Source organism: Chiloscyllium plagiosum, unplaced genomic scaffold (genome assembly GCF_037043375.1).
Source record: "Chiloscyllium plagiosum isolate Xiang-an unplaced genomic scaffold, Cpla_swu_hap1 HiC_scaffold_16, whole genome shotgun sequence".
Lineage (NCBI taxonomy): Eukaryota > Metazoa > Chordata > Chondrichthyes > Orectolobiformes > Hemiscylliidae > Chiloscyllium > Chiloscyllium plagiosum.
Window position 1 is genome coordinate 73,115,461 of NW_028270154.1, and position 21,889 is coordinate 73,137,349.

A 21,889-nucleotide genomic window follows, 5' to 3' on the forward strand; every position below is an offset into this window, starting at 1 on the left:
TATAAATTATAATATAAAGAAAAAAGAATGAAAGAAAATTGTGTGAAGGAAAAGAAAACACTATATACATTTTTAAAAAAGGATAGAAAGGCAACTTTGTCAGAGTATAAGTAACAATCTCAAACTAGTTTGTCTAGGAATTATCCTTAAATTGATAAACCCTTGTGACATATGTCACCAAGTTTCCAAAGTATTATGCAATGGTAAAGTCTCCAATTAATCATTCTGTCGAAGTCCTTTCCTCCATTGTCTTCAATGGTGGTGTTGATCACTGCACATGGAGTACCGAATGCTGGAGACAGTGTGCATTTAAGGCTAGTTTTTGTTTCATTTCAGCACTTCACGGCTTAAACCAGACTTACCTACGTAATGGCTTAGCAACAATGATTCTGTATCAACTGCTTCCCATAGTCTTTGCAAAATCTACAGACTTTGTAGACTACTTACACATCCTTGATGGTGTCTCTGACATGCTAACATTTACGACATACTGCTCCCCAAAAAAGCTCTGTTTCCATTTCGTTGGTCACCTTATGTGTAAGGCAGTTTATTATTGTGACTTGGAGTTGAAGAGTCATTCAGGTGAACGTGGTTCGAACAGTTCCCCTTTTAAACAGTAGAAAACAATTTTATTGTCTGCAGCGGCGCATCGAAAGATAAACAAATGTTCAGTCAAAATAACAATTGTGAATATGATGTGTAAGGAAAGTTCTTGGAGAAGAATTGAATAACTGTGTAACTTGATCTGAAACACAATCATACCCAGATTTAAATCAATTTCTGCAAAGTAAAATTCAATTTCAGGCTTACTGAAAAATCAAAAGCAAAGCAGGAAAGAAATGCAAAATTGCAAATATTAATGATTGCTCGCTGTACCCTGACAATGGATCAACTGGCAGATTTACACACTGTAAATCAAGACAGCTTCTTAAAGAAACACTGCTCCTCAGTACTGCCAGTGTGTTTAGGAATAGAGGAAGAATTGTATTCATATAGCAACTTTCACAACTTCACAACATCCAAAATTTGATTACAACCATTAAGTTCTGTTTTGAAATGCAGTGATCATCATAATGTAGGAATATATAAAGATGGAATCTATAACAAATCATTGAGTGATATAAAGGAGGCTCGATCTCAGTGTCACATTTCCCAATCACAGTGTGCTCTGTTTACACTGCCAGCTTTCACCAATTACAGTGACCTATCAAATGTAACTCCTTCCCCACATGACTCCTTTAGGGTAGCCCCTGTCCCAGGGAACAGCCTCCTTTCAACTAGGGTCAGTGGGAGACCAGGAATATTCCAAGATGTGTTTACAATCTGAAACAGGGATCTGCAATTTGTGTTTAGCCCTCTCATTTTGCTATTAATCCTCTATTCCTGTTTGACCCTTTCTCTTTTAGTCACATTTCTTCAATCAGGGATTCAAGGCTTGAGTTCCTGCTCCTGTTCTTTCCTCACAGCACTGTATTGGTCTGAGTTTCACACCCTGGACCTAAGAGAGTGCTTGTGAATTCAGAAAGAACAGGGAGCCACAGAATTTAATTTACAGAAGGGATTTTGATATAATCTCTTGAGCCTGTTCCATTGTTCAAATCACTCTTTCCTCATATCTGACCGAACATCATGTGAGGAGTTCTACCGCCCTCACTGATGCATGCTTAACCTTTTACTGTTTACTCAATATTTTATATTTTATTTAAATGATTTAGATGTAGAGATGGAAGATACAACTCCTAAACTTGCAAATGTCGTGTAGGGGTAAGAAAGTAAGTTGTGTAGGGGACATAATGTGGCTACCAAGTGACAGAGTTAGGTTAACTGAATGGGAAAAGATTTGTCAAGTAGAGTATAATGTACGAAGGTATGAAGTTATCCATTTGGGCAGAAAGAATGAAAAAGAAGCATATTATTTAAATGGTAAGTGGTTACAGAGTTTTGAGATGCAGAGGATTTGGCATGTCCTCGTGAATGAATCACAAAAAAAACTTGTGAAAGGAAACCACAAGTAATCAGAAAAGCACATAGAATTATATTGTTTAATGTGAAAGAAATTGAACATCAAAATTATTCTTTAATAATATGTTATTGTTTAATGTGAAAGGAATCGAACATCAAAATTACAGTAACATAGAACATTACAGCGCAGTACAGGCCCTTCGGCCCTCGATGTTGCACCGACCTTTCATACCAATCTGAAGCCCATCTAACCTACACTATTCCATGTACGTCCATATGCTTGTCCAATGACAACTTAAATGTACTTAAAGTTGGAGAATCTACTACCGTTGCAGGCAAAGCATTCCATACCCTTACTACTCTCTGAGTAAAGAAACTACTTCTGACATCTGTCCTATATCTATCGCCCCTCAATTTAAAGCTATGCCCCCTCGTGCTCGCCATCACCATACTTGGAAAAAGGCTCTCCCTGTCCACCATATCTAACCCTCTGATTATCTTATCTGTCTCTATTAAGTCACCTCTCAACCTTCTTCTCTCTAACGAAAACAGCCTCAAGTCCCTCAACCTTTCCTCGTAAGACCTTCCCTCCATACCAGGTAACATCCTAGTAAATCTCCTCTGCACCCTTTCCAAAGCTTCCACATCCTTTTTATAATGCGATGACCAGAACTGTACACAATACTCCAAGGGCGGCCACACCAGAGTTTTGTACAGCTGTAGCATAACCTCATGGTTCCAGAACTCGATCCCTCTATTAATAAATGCTAAAACACTGTTTGCCTTCTTAACAACTCTGTCAACCTGGGTGGCAACTTTCAAGGATCTGTGTACCTGGACACCAAGATCTCTCTGCTCATCTACACTACCAAGAATCTTACCATTAGCCCAGTACTTTGCATTCCGGTTACTCCGACCAAAGTGAATCACCTCACACTTGTCCGCATTAACCTCCATTTGTCACCTCTCAGCCCAGCTCTGCAGCTTAGCTAACAGTAGGAGACAGAACCCAGAGCATACTCTTGCAGTCAGGAGGGACAGAAACAGGAGGAGACAGAACCCAGGGCATACTCTTGCATTCAGGAGGGACAGTAACAGGAGTGTGCGAGCTCAGAACAGTCTCCTGAATTCAAAATGGTACAGTCGCAGGAACGAGAGAGAACACACATTTGTATTCAGAATAGTAATATGAGGGAGAGAACCCAGAACACCCTCCTGTCAGCAATGTGTTGCCAGAATAGCCAGTGCTGAAATTGGGAGGCTGTAATTCAGAGGCTGTGGGATGTGTTGTGTGATGGTGAATTCCCTGCATTGTGTTGGGGAGAACATATGCACAGTGCCAGGGATTTGTGTGATTAAACTGACTGTTGCTGTGTATGTCACTGCAATTTTTGTTCTGAGTGATGTCTGGGACCCACATACTGCTCTCAAACAGGGAATTCTGACATTATTTAATTTGAGAAGATTCCAATCTTACAGATAAATGGGACTGATAGTGAATAGGAAATACTAATGCTCCTACCTTACAGCTGTCACTCATTGATCTGTGTGGAATAACTGACTGACCAATCTCTTCTCTCCTCTTTAGGGAATAGCCCACTGAACCTGGATCCGAAAACAGCAAACTTCAACTTGATTCTGTCCAATAATCTGCGATCTGTAACGTGGACTGGACAGGAACAACCCTATCCACCTCACCCCCAGAGATTTAAGGTCTGTCCCCAAGTTCTCTGCTCCCAGAGTTTCAGCTCAGGTTCCCATTCCTGGGATGTACAGATTGATGGGAATGAATGGGGTGTAGGGATTGTGTATGAAAGTTTGGACAGGGAGGGGAAATCATCTTATCTGGGAAGTAACAGTAAATCCTGGAGTTTAGATTGTGGTTATATTATTCCTGACTATCTTTGGGCCCGGCACAATTCCCAGTTCACCCTCCTCCCATCAATCCAGTTTAACCCCAGGATCCGAGTCCAATTGGACTATGAGGCTGGGACTTTGTCATTTCATCAGGTCACTGACTCATTGAGACATTTACACACTTTTCAATCCACATTCACTGAACCCCTGTTTCCAGCATTTTATTGTTATTGGAACACATCCATAAAACTGCTCATTTAATCCTGATAGCAGAGTCTCACAGCCATCACTTCCTGGTTGGGGAGTTTCATGATATCACTTCCTGTTTGGGTATGTAGAACTCAGAAATATGTCACTTCCTGGTTGTCTTGGAGGGTGTGACTTCTAACAATTCTTGGAGATTTTTGATGATGTCACTTTCGGGTTGACTTGGCAGGGTCTTATTGTGTTGCATCATATCAGCTTGTGGCTTTTTAATGATATCCCTTTTGGATTGCCTTTCATTCACTTCTGGGTCACCTTGATGGATTCAAATGTTGGGTGGCTTAATGCCATCTCCCAGTGGATTTCGTGATTTCTGATGTCATTTTGTATAAGGCCATGATGATTTTGAAAGGATTAATGTTGAAGATTGCTTCACCTCTACCCAATCTGAAGAAGGGCTTATGCCCGAAACGTCGATTCTCCTGTTCCCTGGATGCTGCCTGACCTGCTGCGCTTTTCCAGCAACACATTTTCAGCTCTGATCTCCAGCATCTGCAGACCTCACTTTCTCCTCTACCCAATCTGACAATAGCTTTGGGTAGAGAGTCCAGTGGAAAAAAAATCATCTGGGTCATTGTTCACTGACGAATCAAAGTCAAGATCAGAAGTAACATCACCATTCCTGAAAATAAAGTCTTACCAATCTTCTAAGTATGAACAGAATGTAATAATTGTGAAACCTCCAACTGCCTGAATTTCTGAAGTAAGATTCTTAGGGGGTAGATGTGGAGTGGTAAAAATAGTTACGCATAAATGTTAACTGTGTGTGTTTGGGCAGATGTTGTTTAAGATATGGTTCTGAAAGGATGAAGGCTAAAGATTGCATTGAGTTCCAACCAATCCATCAATGTTGCAAAGTCTCAGCAATCAGAGAAGAGAATTAACACTCCAGCATAAGTTTCCAATGTGCTAACTCTGGATCCTGATAGTCTTTGTAACCATGCCGAACTAGTCCATAAAACTTATACCATTTACAGAAGTTTGGATATTGTGAGGCTGGCATCTCACATTCCTGATGAAGGGCTAATGCATGAATAGTAGGCTCTCCTGCTCCTCGGCTGCAGCCTGACCGGCTGTGCTTTTGGCTCTGACTCTCCAGCATCTGCCGTCCTCACTTTCTCCTCAGCTCACATAGATTATCACTTTGCCTCTTGTTTTTAACGAATGAGGGGAGCTCCACATTTCTAAGAGGAGATTGTGTTCAGGGCTCCATCAGAAATGTGGAGCCGTGCTCCCACCCTGATGGAGGAACTCGCGGAGGAAGGCAAACATAGAACGTAGAAAAGTACAGCACAGAACAGGCCCTTTGGCCCATGATGTTGTGCCGAGATTTAATCTGAATGTCAAATATAGTAACTTAACCTACGCACCCCTCAACTCACTGCTATCCATGTGCATGTCCAGCAGTTGCTTAAATGTCCCCAATGACTCTGCTCCATCACCATAGCAGCAACGTATTCTATGTATTCACAACTCTCTGCGTAAAGAACCTACCTCTGATGTCTGCTTTATACCTTCCTCCTAATATATTCAAACTATGACTTCTTGTATCAGTCAATCCTGCCCTGGGGAAATGTCTCTGGCTATTGACTCTATCTATTCCTCTCATTATTTTGTACACCTCGATCAGGTCTCCTCTCTTCCTCCTTCTCTCCCGAGAGAAAAGTCCGAGCTTATTCAACTTTTCTTTATAAGGCAAGCCCTCCAGTCCAGGCAGCATCCTGGTAAACCTTCTTCGCACCCTCTCCAAAGCCTCTGTATTTTTCCTATAGGAGGGCGACCAGAACTGGACACAATATTCCAAGTGTGGTCTCACCAGGGACTTGTAGAGCTGCAGCAAAACCTCAAGGCTCTTAAACTCGATCCCCTGTTAATGAAAGACAAAACACCAAATGCTTTCTTAACAACCCTATCCACTTGGGTGGCAACTTTGAGGGATCTATGTACTTGCACCCCCAGATCCCTCTGTTCCTCCACACTGCCAAGAATCCTGTCTTCAATCCTATATTCAGCATTCGAGTTCGACCTCCCAAAATGCATCACTTCGCATTTATCCAGGTTGAATTCCATCTGCCATTTCTCAGCCCAGCTCTGCAAGCTGTCTATTTTGCACTGCAGCCTGTAGTGGCCCTCTATACTATCAACGCCACCTCCAACCTTAGTGTCATCTGCAAATTTACTAACCCACCCCTTAACCTCCTCATCAAAGTCATTTATAAAAACTACAAAGAGCAGAGGCTCAAGATCAGAGCCCAGCAGGACCCCACTCAACACTGACCTCCAGGCAGAATACTTTCCATTTACAACCATTCTCTGCCTTCTGTCAGCCAGCCAATTTTGAATCCAGATAGCCAAATCTCTCTGTATCCATCGTCATTCTTGATGAAGGGCTTATACCTGAAACATCAATTCTCCTGCTCCTCAGACGCTGCCTGACCTGCTGTGCTTTTCCAGCACCACACTCTCGACTCGAAAGGTCCTGACAGCCACTTTGATAGCTGCGTTCAAAAGCCAAGTGTCTAAGTTAAATGTGATGTTAGGATTTTGGGGAGATGGCTAGGGGTAATATGTCAGCTAAGTAGAGTACCAGCTGGGTTGGGTGCTAGCTGCGTAAGGGATAGGGTGGATGGGTACGGGGGAAATGATGCCAGCTGAATCGGGATAAGATGCCAGGTGGAAAGGGTGTTGTGCCAGAGTGATTGGGTGCAATGCGGTTTGGGGTCAGATAACTGATATAGTATTTAGAATAGGTCAGATCCAGTGGGACTAGGGAGGGTGATGTCAGGTTTTGGGTTGGTGTCAGGTTAGTGGCATGGCAGCAGGATTGGCAGGTCCGACAGTAGCAGGAGGTCAATTGCCCAGTCCGGATTGGTGATAGTGGGGGATATAGTCAGGATCTGGGGAGTGAAAGTGATTAGGCGGTCAGTATGGAGATCTGTTAAATAGTTACACAGGACACTGTTAGACAGTTGCTTAGTTTCTGTGGAATAGTTAAACAAGCTCTTATGGGTTGTTAAACTTAAATGGAAATTTCTGGAAAAGCTTACCAGGGCTGGCAGAATCTGTGGAGAGAAATTAGAGTTTAACGTTTCAAGTTCTGACCTTTCCTCAGAACAGATGGTAGCTAGGACAAAGTTGATTTTTATACAGAAGATAGGATGGGAGAGGGGTTAAGGGGTAAACAATAGGTGGAGATAGAGCTCAAAGAGATAGAAAACAGTTGGACAGAGTGGATTACAATCAGATGAGCAGATTGAATAGCTGTTAATGGAGACTGTTGGTGCCTAACAATGGGCTGCATATATTAGGTCTGGTGTGTGGGGTTTGGGGTAAAGACATGGGAGAAGCTCAAGCTGTGAAGTTGTTCTTTTCTCTCTTTGGGCTCTATCTCCACCTATTGTTTACTCCTTAACCCCTCCCCCATCCGATCTTCTGCATATAAAAACAACTTTCTCCTCGCTACCATCAATTCTGAGGAAAGATCACTGGATCCAAAACGTTAACCCTGATTTCTCTCCAGAGATGCTGCCAGATGTGCTGAGCTTTTCTAGTAACTTCAGTTTTTTTCTCTGATTTCCAGCATCTGCAGTTATTTCAATTTTCATTCTGTTAAATTGTTACACAGCTTCCTAAGTACAGTCAGTTCTTGCATAACATAATGGTTGTGTGCTTATGCAACACTGCACCATAGAAAAATTGCACTCTAGAAACAGCGCTGTAATTTAATCTCATTACAGTCAACACATACTTTGAATATTGGCACTTTAGAAACAGCATTCCCAATTCTGCAATCACATTACAGGGAGTTTGCATTGACTAAACACGTGTTACAGCAGAACAACCTGTAACTACTTTATTTTATTGGGATCCTCCAAAATCTTCAGGTTAAATGGTGACTTTCAGAGAGTTCTTAGTGTAGAGGAACTGCCCAGCACAAATTTCAATTTCTTGGGCTGCTCCTTCACATTCTGCTGTGGTGAAACTCCAAAGGGTCTCCATGAGCAACTTCCATCTATGTTTATGGAATAACAACTGTCTGCCCATCAGTAAATCTGGATTTATATATCGCTAACGGCAAGAGCTGTTCTCATTAGTGACTCACCGATGGCTTATGCTCTACTAATTAGATATGCCCTTAGCTCAGAAAAAGGAATTAGTAACTGTACTTGCTCCCAATAGTTGGTTCCATAGACTTTAGCATGGGGAACCACTGCTTAAATACTTCAAAGTAATAACATTGGAAAAAATCCAATCTAAAATGCAATATCACTATAAGAAAGCTCAGACAGTAGCTATAAGTGTGTGAACAGAAGAGTAGCCAGAAGCACTCATGGAAGCAGCAGCAGAGAAAAATCAACACAACAGAAGAAAGCCTTCACCTCAAAACCAGTAACACATGTAAGTTTGCTCACTGAGCTGGAAGGTTCATTTTCAGATGTTTCACCACCATACTAGGTAACATCATTGGTGAGAATTTCCGGTGAAGCACTGGTAGTAATTCTTAAAGTCATGGCATTCTAACCAGTACTCCATCAATAAACACATCGATTTAGACCCTATCTACCTTCCCTTGAAAAAAAAGAACCCAGAAATGACATCACCCACCTTAAGAAACCAAGACCTATATACAGAGAGGCGGGATATACCACCAGCACTTCACCGGAGACTCTCACTGATGATGTTACCTGGTATGGTGACGAAATGTCTGAAAACAAATCTTCCAGCTCAGCGAACTAACTTACATACTTATCATCAACCTGAGCTACAAATCTTCTCAAAAATTGCTAACCAGTAACACATGCAGGAAAAACAATACTGAACAGGCAGAGGGTAAAAATCGGTTACATTATGAACTTAGAGTCCATACAGAAGAAGGATCTGTAGGAGGTATTCAGAATTTTCTGAGTAAAGTTAGGAATCCTTGTGGACAGGTGTGTTAAACTTTAAATCACAGTGCAAAGGACCAAGTCGAAAGGGTAAGTGAACAGGGGTGCTTATTCCTTCAGTGTATAAGCCCCATCGAGCAGATTCAAGAGCCCGCAAAATAAATGATACCAAAATCACAGTATCAAAGTGTCATTTAAGGCAACTGAAGGTCAATTTGGAAGATTTGGAATAAAGAGTCTTTAGAGTTTAAGTTTGTGATAAGATTTGTTTTACAATTTATAACTTAAAACTGATTTCAGCAGTTAGAATTATTAAGGCTTCAGCCAAAGACTTTTATTTGAAAAATTATTCAACAGTGAAAGATGGGAAAATATTCACTTTGCCGGGGAAAAAGTAGAAAATTTCCATCTTGCCTGCAGAAGATGGGGAAGGCTCCCAATCATAGAAAACCATCATTTAGATCCGGAGAAAGACAGAAAACCCCAGTAAGCACAGGGCAAACTACAGCAGTGGGAATAATTAGACAAACTAACTTGGGGATTACAGGCCCAACATATTCCCTTTCAGTCTAAATGAAGGAGTAACAAGCCCAGAGAGCCATGGATGTCTAGGAATACGTAGGACTAGATAAAAAAACAAAAGAGTGACGCATAAAATGTAAAAAGGGAGCAAAATATCAGTAGTCGTAGAATTCAGGAAGTGCAGGGAGGACCTCAAGAAAGCCATTAGGAGAGCAAAGAGGGGTCATGGTAAAATTAGGGAGAACCCCAAGATATTTTACAAGTGTGTCAGGGTTAAACGGATAACCAGGGAAAGAGTAGGGTCTATTAGGGACCAAAGGGTCAATCTGTGTGAAGTCAGAGGATAGTGGCAAGTGTTGTAGTTTAACTCGGTGTTGGGAAGTTCAGGAAGGGTAAATTCTAGGACGGGTTGATATTAAAATGCAAGAGATGTTGGGTGTCATGAAAAACATAAAGGTGGGTAGGTCCTTGAGGCCACAGGACTCAAGAATATCCATTGTTATTCATTTGTTTAAGAAACACAACAGGGATATTTCCAGGAAATTATTGGCCCAGAGTCAGTGGTAGGGAAATTATTGGAGAAGGGTCTTAGGGCAGCATTTATTTGCATTTGAAGATTAATGGACTGATTAAGGATAACATGGCTTTATGCAGGAGAAATCTTGTCTCGCAAACTTGGCTGGGTTTTTTTGACTAAGTGATGACGGTGGTTAAAGGGGATAGCCAGTACAGCTTTGTCAGAGGAAGTTCATAACCAACAAATTTGCTGGAGTTCTTTGAGGAGCTGGCCGAGTGTTTGGATGAGGGTAGAGCAATTGACATTCTTTGTATTGATTTCTGTGAGGTCTGTGACACCGCCCTGCAAGGGCAACTGGCAAAGATGATAAAAGCTCATGGAGTCCAAGAGAAGTTGCCAAGGTGGATACAAAGTTGACTGTGTGAAAGGAAACAGAGGGTGGTGGTCGAAGGATGCTTGTGTGATTGGAGCCTGTTATGCAGTGATATACCACATGGATCAGTGCAATTGATGATATTATTGTTGATGTTCATAAATGGTGTATGTAAGAATATGAGGCAGATGTTAAGTAATTTTGCAGATTGACAAAGATTGGCTGGGTGGTTTGACAGTAAGGAGTAAAGGTTATGGGAGGATATAAACAGCTTGGGCAGATCTGTGACAGATGGAATTTAACCCTGATAAATGTGAGGTGAAACATTTTGGAAGAAGTAAAAAGACAAGGAAATATTTACTGAATGACAAGACACAAAGACATTGGAGGAACAGAGAGAGCTTAGTGTGCTTGTCCACAGATCCATGAAAACAGCAGGACAGGGTATTAGGACAGTTAAGAAGGCATTCAGGATGCTTCCCTTTATCAGTCATGGCAGGGGTTATAATAACAGGGAGGTCAATTTGGAACTGTCCAGAACTTTGATTAGGCCACAGCTGAAATATTGTGTGCTGTCCTAGTCTTTGCATTACATGGTTGCATTGGAGGGTAACAAAGGAGCTTCACCAGGATGTTGCCTGGGATGGAACAGTCCAACTATGAAGAGAGGCTGGATAAGTTTGGGTTGTTTTCTTCAGAGCAGAGGAAGTTGAGGGGGGAATTGAGAGTGACGGAGGGAGGCATATTAGATTATGGGGGCATGATTAGGGTGAAGGTGACTGAGGTGTCAGTGGGGGAGCACTTTGGGGCCAGCGACCATAATTCTATTAGATTTAAAATAGCTATGGAAAAGGATAGACCAGATCTAAAAGCTGCAGATCTGAATTGGAGAAAGGCCACTTTTGATGGTATTAGGCAAAAATTTTCAAAAGCTGATTGGGCACAGATGTTTGCAGTAAAGGGACGGCTGGAAAATGGGAAGCCTTCAGAAATGAGATAACAAGAATCCAGAGAAAGTATATTCCTGTTAAAGAAATTGAAGGTTAGGTTAAGAAAAAGAAGGAAGCATATGTCAGGTCGAGTGATTGATCGAGTGAATCCTTAGAAGAGTATAAAGGAAGTAGGAGTATACTTAAGAGGGAAATCAGGAGGGCAAAAAGGGGACATGAGATAGCTTTGGCAAATAGAATTAAGGAGAATCCAAAGGGTTTTTACAAATACATTAAGGAAAAAAGGGTAACAAGGGAGAGAATAGGACACCTCAAAGATCAGCAAGGCGGCCTTTGTGTGGAGCTGCAGAAAATGGGGGAGACAGTATTTTGCATCAGTATTTACTGTGAAAAAGGACATGGAAGATATAGAATGTAGGGAAATAGATCGTGAAATCTTGCAAAATGTCCAGATTACAGAGGAGGAAGTGCTGGATGTCTTGAAACGCATGAAGGTGGATAAATCCCCAGGACCTGATCAGGTGGACACTAGGCCTCTGTGGAAAGCTAGGGAAGTGATTGCTGGGCTTCTTGCTAAAATAGTTTTATCATCGATAGTCACAGGTGAGATACCGGAAGACTGGAGGTTGGCTAATGTGGTGCCACTGTTTAAGAAGGGTGGTAAGGACAACCAGCGAACTATAGACCAATGAGCCTGATGTTGGTGGTGGGCAAGTATTTGGAGGGAATCCTGAGGTACAGGATGTACATGTATTTGGAAAGGCAAGGACTGATTAGGGATAGTCAACATGGCTTTGTGCATGGGAAATCATGTCTCACAAACTTGATTGAGTTTTTTGAAGAAGTAACGAAGAGGATTGATGAGGGCAGAGCAGTAGATGTGACCTATATGGACTTCAGTAAGGCATTTGACAAGGTTTCCCATGGGAGATTGGTTACCAAGGTTAGATCTCACGGAATACAGGGAGAACTGGCCATTTGGATACAGAACTGGCTCAAAGATAGAAGACAGAGGGTGGTGGTGGAGGGTTGATGTTCAGACTGGAGGCCTGTGACCAGTGGAGTGTCACAAGGGTCGGTGCTGGGACCTCTACTTTTCGTCATTTATATAAATGATTTGGATGCGAGCATAAGAGGTATGGTTAGTAAGTTTGCAGATTACACCAAAATTGGAGGTATAGTGATCAGCAAAGAGGATTACCTCAGATTACAACAGGATCTTGACCAGGTGGGCCAATGGGCTGAGAAGTGGCAGATGGAGTTTAATTCAGATAAATGCGAGGTGCTGCATTTTGGGAAAGCAAATCTTAGCAGGACTTATACACTTAATAGTAAGGTCCTAGGCAGTGTTGCTGAACAAAGAGACCTTAGAATGCAGGTTCATAGCTCCTTGAAAGTGGAGTCACAGGTAGATAGGATAGTGAAGAAGCTATTTGATATGCTTTCCTTTATTGGTCAGAGTATTGAGTACAGGAGTAGGGAGGTCATGGTGCGGCTGTACAGGACATTTGTTCGGCCACTGTTGGAATATTGCGTGCAATTCTGGTCTCCTCCCTTTAGGAAAGATGTTGTGAAACTTGAAAGAGTTCAGAAAACATTTAGAAGGATGCTGCCAGGGTTGGAAGATTTGAGCTATAGAGAGAGGCTGAACAGGCTGGGGCTGTTTTCCCTGCAGCGTCGGAGGCTGAGGGGTGACCTTATAGAGGTTTACAAAATTATGAGGGACATGGATAGGATATATTGGCAAAGTCTTTTCCCTGGGGTGGGGGGGTCCAGAACTAGAAGGCATAGATTAGGGTGAGAGGGGAAAGATATAAAAAAGACCTAAGGGGCAACTTTTTCACGCAGAGGGTGGTACGTTTATGGAATGAGCTGCCAGAGGAAGTGGTGGAGGCCGGTACAATTGCAACATTTAAGAGGCATTTGGATGGGTATATGAATAGGAAGGATTTGGAGGGATAAGGGCCAGGTGCTGGCAGGTGGGACTAGATTGGGTTGGGATATCTGGTTGGCATGGATGAGTTGGACCGAAGGCTCTGTTTCCATGCTGTACATCTCTATGACTCTAATAGAAAACACATATTCCCTTAGTTTAAGGGTCAATAAGATAGGCACATAATTTTAAAGTGAAAAGCAGGAGGTTTAGAGGAGATTTGAGGAAAGATGTTTTTTACCCAGTGGGTAGTGAGGTGATGGAGTCCATGCACTGGAGTACAGTTCAGATTTGAAACCTTACAACCTTTAAAAAGTACTTGGATGAGCTCTTGAAGTGTCACTGCATTCAAGGGTATTGGCCAAGTGTGGGAAAGTGGGACTGGTGTAGGTAGTAGTGTATTTTTGGTGGTACAGACTTGATGAGCTGTACTGATTCTTCTATACTGTATGATTCTGTGAAAGTGTTTTTCAAACAAAATGCCACAGTATCGCAATAATAATGTTGAAAAACTTGTAGAACAAGATAATGCAACATTGTTGAATTTCAAGCTTTAAAATAAAGAAAATCCTGCAAGATTATTACAGTAGTATTTAACTTGCACAGAGAAAATAATGCAAAATTGCTTTAACAGCATTTTAATATCTGAAGAGACTGACAACAGAAAACAAATATCATTGATTTTAATACAATAAACATCAGATTATAGTTCAAAATGCTGCATGTTGCTTAAACTACCATCAATTTATTGGCATAAATTATCACATGAAGCAGCAAGGAAAATAGAATAGAGGTTTATAAAATCATGAGGGGCATGAATAGGATAAACAGACAAGGTCTTTTCCCTGGGGTGGGAGAGTCCAGAACTACAGGTTTAGGGTGAGAGGGGAAAGATATAAAAGAAACGTAAGGGGCAACTTTTTCACACAGAGGGTGGTGCGTGTATGGAATGAGCTGCCAGAGGAAGTGGTGGAGGCTGGTATAATTACAACATTTAAAAGGCATCGAGATGGGTATATGAATAGGAAGGGTTTAGAGGGATATGGGCCAAGTACTAGCAAAACCTAGAGATTTTCCAATGGCCTATGTCCAATATAGTAGAAGGTATCAAATATCCTGTGACATTTTCTGACCTAATGATGGAGGCAAGATCATTGATTAAACAGCGGAAGATGGTAGAGTGCAAGGCTGAATCAGTTGATTCACCTTCCCTCCACCATCAGTTCAGAAGTGAGGATGTTCACTGCACAATGATCAAGACCATTGGAATAGTCCATTTCCAAATCAAACAAGACCTGGACAGTATCCAGGCTTGAGAGCTGAAAAATGGCAAGTGACATTTGCACCACATTCAGGCCAAGCAATGATTATCTCTAACAGGAGAGAATCTAACCATTAATCCTTTGACATTCACTGGCATCCCCATCACAGAATATCTCAGTATCAGTGTCCTGAGGGTTGTTATTGACTATAAACTGAACCCGACCAGAGACTCTGAATACTGTGGCAAGTAACTCACCTCCTGACTCACTGAAGTCTGTCCATCATCCGTAAGGCAATGATTTGATTGAATACTCTCCACTTGCTTAGGTAAGTGTATCTCCAACAACACTGAAGAAGTTTCACACCATCCAGGATAAAGGTTGATTGGGATCACATCCACAAACATTCAGTCACTTCACCACTGATTACACATTTGTAGCAGTGTGTACCTTCAACAGATAGACTACAAAAAATCACCAAGACTCCACATTTGAAACCCACGACCCATACCATCTTGAAGGACAAGGGCAGCAGATGTGTGGGAACACCACCATTTGCAAGTTCCTTTCCAAGCCACTCACCATCCTGACTTGGAAATATACCACCATTCTTTCAATGTCACCAGGTCAAAATTCTGGAACGCTTTCCCGATTGGCATTGTGGGACTATCTACAGCAGAAGGACTGCAGTAGTTCAAGAAGGCAGCTCACCACCACCCTATCAAGGGCAATTAGGATGGGCAATAAATGCTGGCTCAGCCAGCGATGCCCACATCCTCTTTTTGTCATGGGAAATAGTCAGGGAATAAGGACACATAGTCTATGCAGTTTTAAAATACTTCAGGTGGAAGGGCCTCCCCTCAACAAAAGGTGTGATTTTTCCCAAGGAATCTATTCATTCTGTGGAACATATTACGACAAAGATATTATAAGCCCATTTCCACAGTAAAAAAAAGGCTGTTAAGGATCTTCCAAATCAGTCGTGGCCTGAGAAAATATCCAGGTATGGTCAACCAATTGGTAACTATTGCAGCTGTGCTGCTTGAGTGATGGGCACAGCAGAGATACTCTTTCCTGATGGGAAACTGTATTGGGATCCTGAGTCCTATGTCTTCAGTGCATTGTCAGACATGGAGCCACATCGAAATATCCAAGATAGGAGCAGGAGGACCCCCAACCCCACTTTTGTCTGAACCCGGCGAAAACGATCCTAACTGAGTCAATCTTTCCTCATACGTCAGTCCTGCCTGGAATCAGCCTGGGAAACCTTCGCTGCACTCCCTCAAGAGCAAGAGCATCCTTCCTCAGAATACGAGACCAAACACTGCACACAATATTCTAGGTGTGGACTCACCAAGCCCTTGCAAAGCTGCAACAACCTTATTGAATTCTTTGAGAAGATGACTAAGGAGGTGGACGAGGGGAAAGCGGTAGATGTGGTGTATATGGATTTTAGTAAGGCGTTTGATAAGGTTCCCCATGGTAGGCTACTGCAAAAAATACGGAGGTATGGCATTGAGGGTGAGTTGGAGGTTTAGATTAGGAATTGGCTGGCTGGAAGAAGACAGAGGGTAGTAGTTGATGGTAAAGGTTCATCTTGGAGTGCCGTTACTAGCGGTGTTCCGCAAGGATCTGTTTTGGGACCATTGCTGTTTGTCATTTTTATAAATGACCTGGAGGAGGGGTTAGAAGGTTGGATGAGCAAGTTTGCGGATGATACGAAAGTCGGAGGAGTTGTTGACAGTGAGGAAGGATGTGGCAGGTTACAGCGGGATATAGATAAGCTGCAGAACTGGGCAGAAAGGTGGCAAATGGAGTTCAATGTAGCTAAGTGTGAGGTGATTCACTTTGGTAAGAGTAACAAAAAGATGGGGTCCTGGGCTAATGGTCGGATACTTGGTAGTGTGGATGAGCAGAGGGATCTTGGTATCCATGTACACAGATCTTTGAAAGTTACCACCCAGATAAATAGTGCGGTGAAGAAGGCATATGGCGTACTGGCTTTTATTGGTAGAGGAACTGAGTTCCGGAATCCTGAGATCATGTTGCAGTTGTATAAGACTCTGGTGCGGCCGCACCTGAAGTATTGTGTGCAGTTTTGGTCGCCATACTATAGGAAGGATGTGGAGGTACTGGAGGAGGTTTACCAGGCTGTTGCCTGGTATGGTAGGAAGATCGTATGAGGAAAGGCTGAGGCACTTGGGGCTGTTTTCATTGGAGAAAAGAAGGTTTAGGGGTGACTTGATAGAGGTGTACAAGATGATTAGGGGTTTAGATAGTGTTGACCGTGAGAACCTTTTTCCACGTATGGAGTCAGCTATTACGAGGGGGCATAGCTTTAAATTAAGGGGTGGTAGGTATAGGACAGATGTTAGGGGTAGGTTCTTTACTCAGCGAGTTGTGAGTTCATGGAATGCCCTGCCAGTAGCAGTGGTGGACTCTCCCTCTTCATGGGCATTTAAGCGGGCATTGGATAGACATATGGAGGATAGTGGGCTAGTGTAGGTTAGGTGGGCTTGGATCGGCACAACATCGAGGGCCAAAGGGCCTGTACTGCGCTGTATTATTCTATGTTCTATGTTCTATGTAACTCATCCCTGCTCCTGTATTCAACACCTCACACAATGAAGGCCAACATACCATTTTCCTTCATTACCGCCTGCTGCACCTGCATGCTTACCTTCATCGATTGGTGCACAAGGATACCCAGGTCCCACTGCACATTCCCTGCTCCCAATTTACAGCCATCCAGGTAGCATTCTTCTTTCCTGTTTTTGCTTCCAATCCGAAGAACCCCATATTTATCAAAAATACACTGCATCCGCCATTGATTTGCCACTCACCCAACCTGTCTAGATCATGCTGAAGGATCAGTTATAGAAAAGGAGATTCTCTCAGTCATGTAGGAGTGCAAGAGATTTTGAGACAACATCCAAAGTCTCAAAGTTCTTAGAGAAATTGTTTCCATATTAGATGGAAAGTGTTGGGTGATAGAGGCTTAAATTCTGCCTTATGTGGTTTGCTTATGAGGTCTGAAATGTGCAATGGGAACAACAGTCAACAGCAGATATCGTTTCCAGATAAATTTTCAATAGCTATACAATGACTGATGAGTAATTCATTGGCGAAGTTGAATCACACACTCAGCCCACAGAATCAGTGTGCAATCCAAGCTCAACTGAATTTGACAAGAACAGGAGGAGTCTATTGTCATTCAGTATTATGTCAAGGTTAGCCATACTCAGTACTTGTAGGTTGCCCAGGAATTTTGAGCACCATCAGCATCTCACAATTACAGATGGTTTGCTGTAATTTGATAAGAGGCTCATTATTCCAACTTCGCTGCGGGACACTATTCAAGACAACATACACCAGGGGCATGTGATGACCAAGTGCAGGGCTATGGCTCAACACTGGTATGGTGGCCAGGGATCACAAAGGACCCCATAGCTGACTAAAAACTGTGTATTACTATTCACAGACCTGAGCAGACAGCCACAAATCCCCACTACTTAACCCACCAGAAAACTGACCTGCTTATGTTTCATGGATGGTCTTACTATATAATGGCCAGAAACATAAAGGTTTATATCACCAGCACAGAAGCTGGCATGAAACATTTACTGCCGAAAGGATCCCAGATGTGGTTCTGACAGGCAATAGGCCACAGTTTGCTATCAAACCTTTCAGCCAGTTTTCAGCCACTTCCACAGAAAATACAGAAACTAGGAACAAAAGGAGGCTATTCATCCCATCGATTCTGGTTCACCATTCACTTCACTCCAAACTCCTGTGCTTTGTTGCATTTAGTGTTTAGAAATCAACCTACTTTTTTCTAAAATATATTCCATGATGTGTACTTACATATGGAAAATTCCACACGTTCACTATAAGATATAGGAACAGAGGTAGATCATTCAACCCATTGAGTTAGCTCAGCTATTTAATGATATCATGGCTGATCTAATAACCGTCAACTCCACAATCCTGCCTTTTCCCCCAAACCCTCGCTTCCCCTTACAATTAAAAATGTCTATCTCAGCCTTGAATATCCTTACCAGCACAACCTTGAGAGCGTTCTGCCATAGGGAATTTGACAGATTCACTACCCTCTGAGGGAAGAAATTTCTCATCTCTGTCTTAAATGGCTGATCCCTTATTCTCAGATTATGCCCTCTGGTCCCCACAGGGGAAACAACCTTTCTGCATCTGCCAAATCATATCCCCTTAAGAATTTTTTAATGATTCAGTAGGATCATCTCTCATTCTAACAAATTCAAATGAGTACAAGCACAATCTACCCAACCTCTCTTCAGAAGACAGTCCCGCCATAGTCCATAGCAGCCAGGTATACTTTCTCTGTACTGCCACCAATGCCAGTATATTATTCTTTAGATAAGAGGCCCAAACAATTCATTATATTCCAGCTGTCTCAGCAAGACCTCCCTACTATTACTTGCTTTTCCCTTTGAAATAATGGCCAACATTCCATTGGTCTTCCATATTATCCACTGAATTTTGATGCTGCTTTTATGATTTCTGGATGGGGATTCCCAAATCCCTCTGCTGCAGCTTTATATTACATTTCTTGATTTAAATAATATTCATCTCTTCTATTCTTCCTGCCAAAGTGCAAAACCTCACATTTTCACACAGTATATTCCAACGGCCAAGTCATTTGCTCACTTGCTTAGACTATCTATAACCATCTGTGTACTCTCTGTATCATCCTCATTACTTGCCTTCTCAGCTGTTTTTGTGTCATCCACAAACTTGGCTACAATACGTTCACTTTCCTCATCCAAGTCATTAAAATATTGTAAATAATTGTGACCCCAAAACTGATCCCTGTGTGGCACTCTATTACTTATAAGTTGCTATCCTAGAAAATCCCCCTTATCACAACTCTCTGCCATCTATTAGTTAGCCAATCTTCTATCCATGCTAATCTATTATCTCAAACCCTATTAGCTCCTATTAAACCGCCTAATGTATGATACTGTATCAAACTCCTTCCAAATATATTACATCTACTGATTCCCCTTTATCTATCCTACTTATTATATCCTCATGATTTCACCTTCCTGAAGACATGCTGATTCTTTTTCATCATGTATTTCTAAATGCTCTGTTATTTCATCACATATAACAGTCTCTAACATTAAACCTAGGCTTCTCTTTGTCTCCTTGAGTCTCCTTCCTTTTTCAATTTAAGATTTTACGTTGTCATTTCCAATCATCTGGGACTTTTTTAGAATCTAAGTATTCATGGAAGATTACTACCAATGTATCTTTTACCTCTGCAGCTACCTTCTTTAATAACCTCGGGTGCATCCAAACAGGTCCTGAGGATGTAGTTTCCTAAGTAATTTTTCTGTAGTGATAGTTATTGTATTTATTTCTCTGCTTACCTCTGCACCTTAATTTTTTAATAAGTTTGAATGCTATTATAATATCTTCTACTGTATGACTGCCCTCTATTGTAAGGTCAGAAGTGAATGTATACACTTTCACAGTGAGGTGGTAGATTTTTTTACTGCAGGGGCAGATTGAACAGACAAAAGGAATATGGGTGACCACCAGTCAGAGTAGAGGAAGGTAGCAAGTGTAGGATTCCTCTGTGGCCATCCCTCTTTCTAAGAGATACATGATTTTGGATGCAGTTTGGAGGGATGGCTGTGCAGAAGAAAGCCAAGGGAGCCAAACTCATGGGTGGGACTGCAGCACAAGATGAGAGGGAAAAGAGTGCAGGGCTATAGTGGTAGGGGATTCAATTGTAAAGGGAACAGACAGGCATTTCTGCAGCTGGAAAAGAAAATCAGGGTGGTAACTTGCCTCCACAGTGCCAGGGTCAGGGATCTCACTGAAGGGAGAGGACAAATAGATAGAGATTGTGATACATACCAGTGTGACGATGCTGTCATTTCAAAAGAATATTTTGTCCTGTTTTTGTTTGAAGAGAGTGTTATGACATTGTAGGCATATACTATACTTTTTAGAGAGTTAAAAATCTGGCAAGTCTATCATGTTGGAGATCGGAGTGAGAACTTCTTCAGGTTCCTGACAAAGGGCTTATGATTGAAACATCAACTCTCCTGCTCCTCGGATGCTGCTTGATCTGCTGTGCTTTTCTAGCACCACACTGTCAAGCCTGTCATGTGACAAATTGGGTGTACTGAAAAAAATTAAAAATGTAACATTTGGTTGTGAAACAAATACCTGAGTTGAGTTCTATGTTACACAACAATTTGAATGTAGCCAATCAGTTTAAATTATGCCCCAAGATACTAAAACCCAATCAAATTTGAATTTTACTGTTTTGAAGACATCAAACCAATGAGATGTTTTGGGTATAAAACTCAGGCATTTTGAACAGTTAGCCAGAGAGAGGCAAAGAGCATCAATACAGACTGCCTGTAGACCTGCTGTCTGATCAATGAAAGTCCTGTGAAGCAGAAGACCAAAGGAAAGAAGACAGCAAGATACAAAGAGAAGATTGACAGCTGGCTGGTTTTGAATTTTGATTTTTTAATAAATCTTAATTGGAGGTTTTATTAGATCAGAATATTGTTGTAGAGTGAGAGGTAGATAAATCAATCAGACAAATCTACAGTGTAGATAGCTGTTGTTTAATGTTCTTTTTTTTGGAGTTACAGAATAAATTGCAATTTTTTTTAATAAATAGTGGGATTTGGTTAGTTTTTTTTCAGTCACACTTTAACAGATTATGAGGCGAGGTGAGTTTTTCTGTGTGTCTGGTTTAAATTAGCAGAAGGGTTTACTTTGTGCCGTAACAGTTTGGGGGTTCAAAGTCTGTAACATAAGACTCCAATGAAATAATCGCATATACTTGTCTTTAAATCATTCCAAGAAAGTAAGAGGATTGTGATACATGTACACAACCATCTCTGACATATTGTTCGTGACATACACACTAAATTGTTGTAAGGCTAGAACCAAACTCAATAGTTATTTTTCGATTGAGTTCTCTGGTGAGTGTTGAGCTTCTTTGAAAAGTAACCGACTAGCAGTAAAATTCCATCATTATCTTCCTGTAGCAGTACAGCTCCAACTCCTATGTCGTTAGCACCAATTGCAACTATGAAGGGTGTCAAAACGTTTGGTGCAGCTCAAACTGGTGAAGCAGTTAATATTGCTTTTAAATTGTCAAATTTCTCCTGGCATTGTTTTGTCCACCAAAATTTTGTGTTCTTCAGAAAATCTGTTAACTGTGCTACTACGCTGCTAAAGTTTGGAACAAACTTCTGGTAGAATCCGCTTAGTCCCAAAAATTGAAGCATCTCTTTCTTCGAGGTTGGCCTTTGCATTTGTGTTCCAGAGGGTCAACCTTCCATGACTGATG

The 21,889-nt window shown here is 41.7% G+C and overlaps 1 protein-coding gene across 1 annotated transcript in view; it reads right to left on the reverse strand.

Annotated features, from left to right (window-relative positions):
* Positions 1-483: 483 nt before the first annotated feature.
* Positions 484-21,889, reverse strand: part of LOC122556853 (putative ammonium transporter 1) — a 197,060-nt gene continuing 175,654 nt past the window's right edge. Inside the window, exon 9 of the mRNA XM_087995464.1 lies at positions 484-606. Coding sequence (XP_087851590.1) covers positions 532-606 — 75 coding nt within the window. The 3' untranslated portion in view covers positions 484-531. The remainder of the gene's footprint in view (positions 607-21,889) is intronic.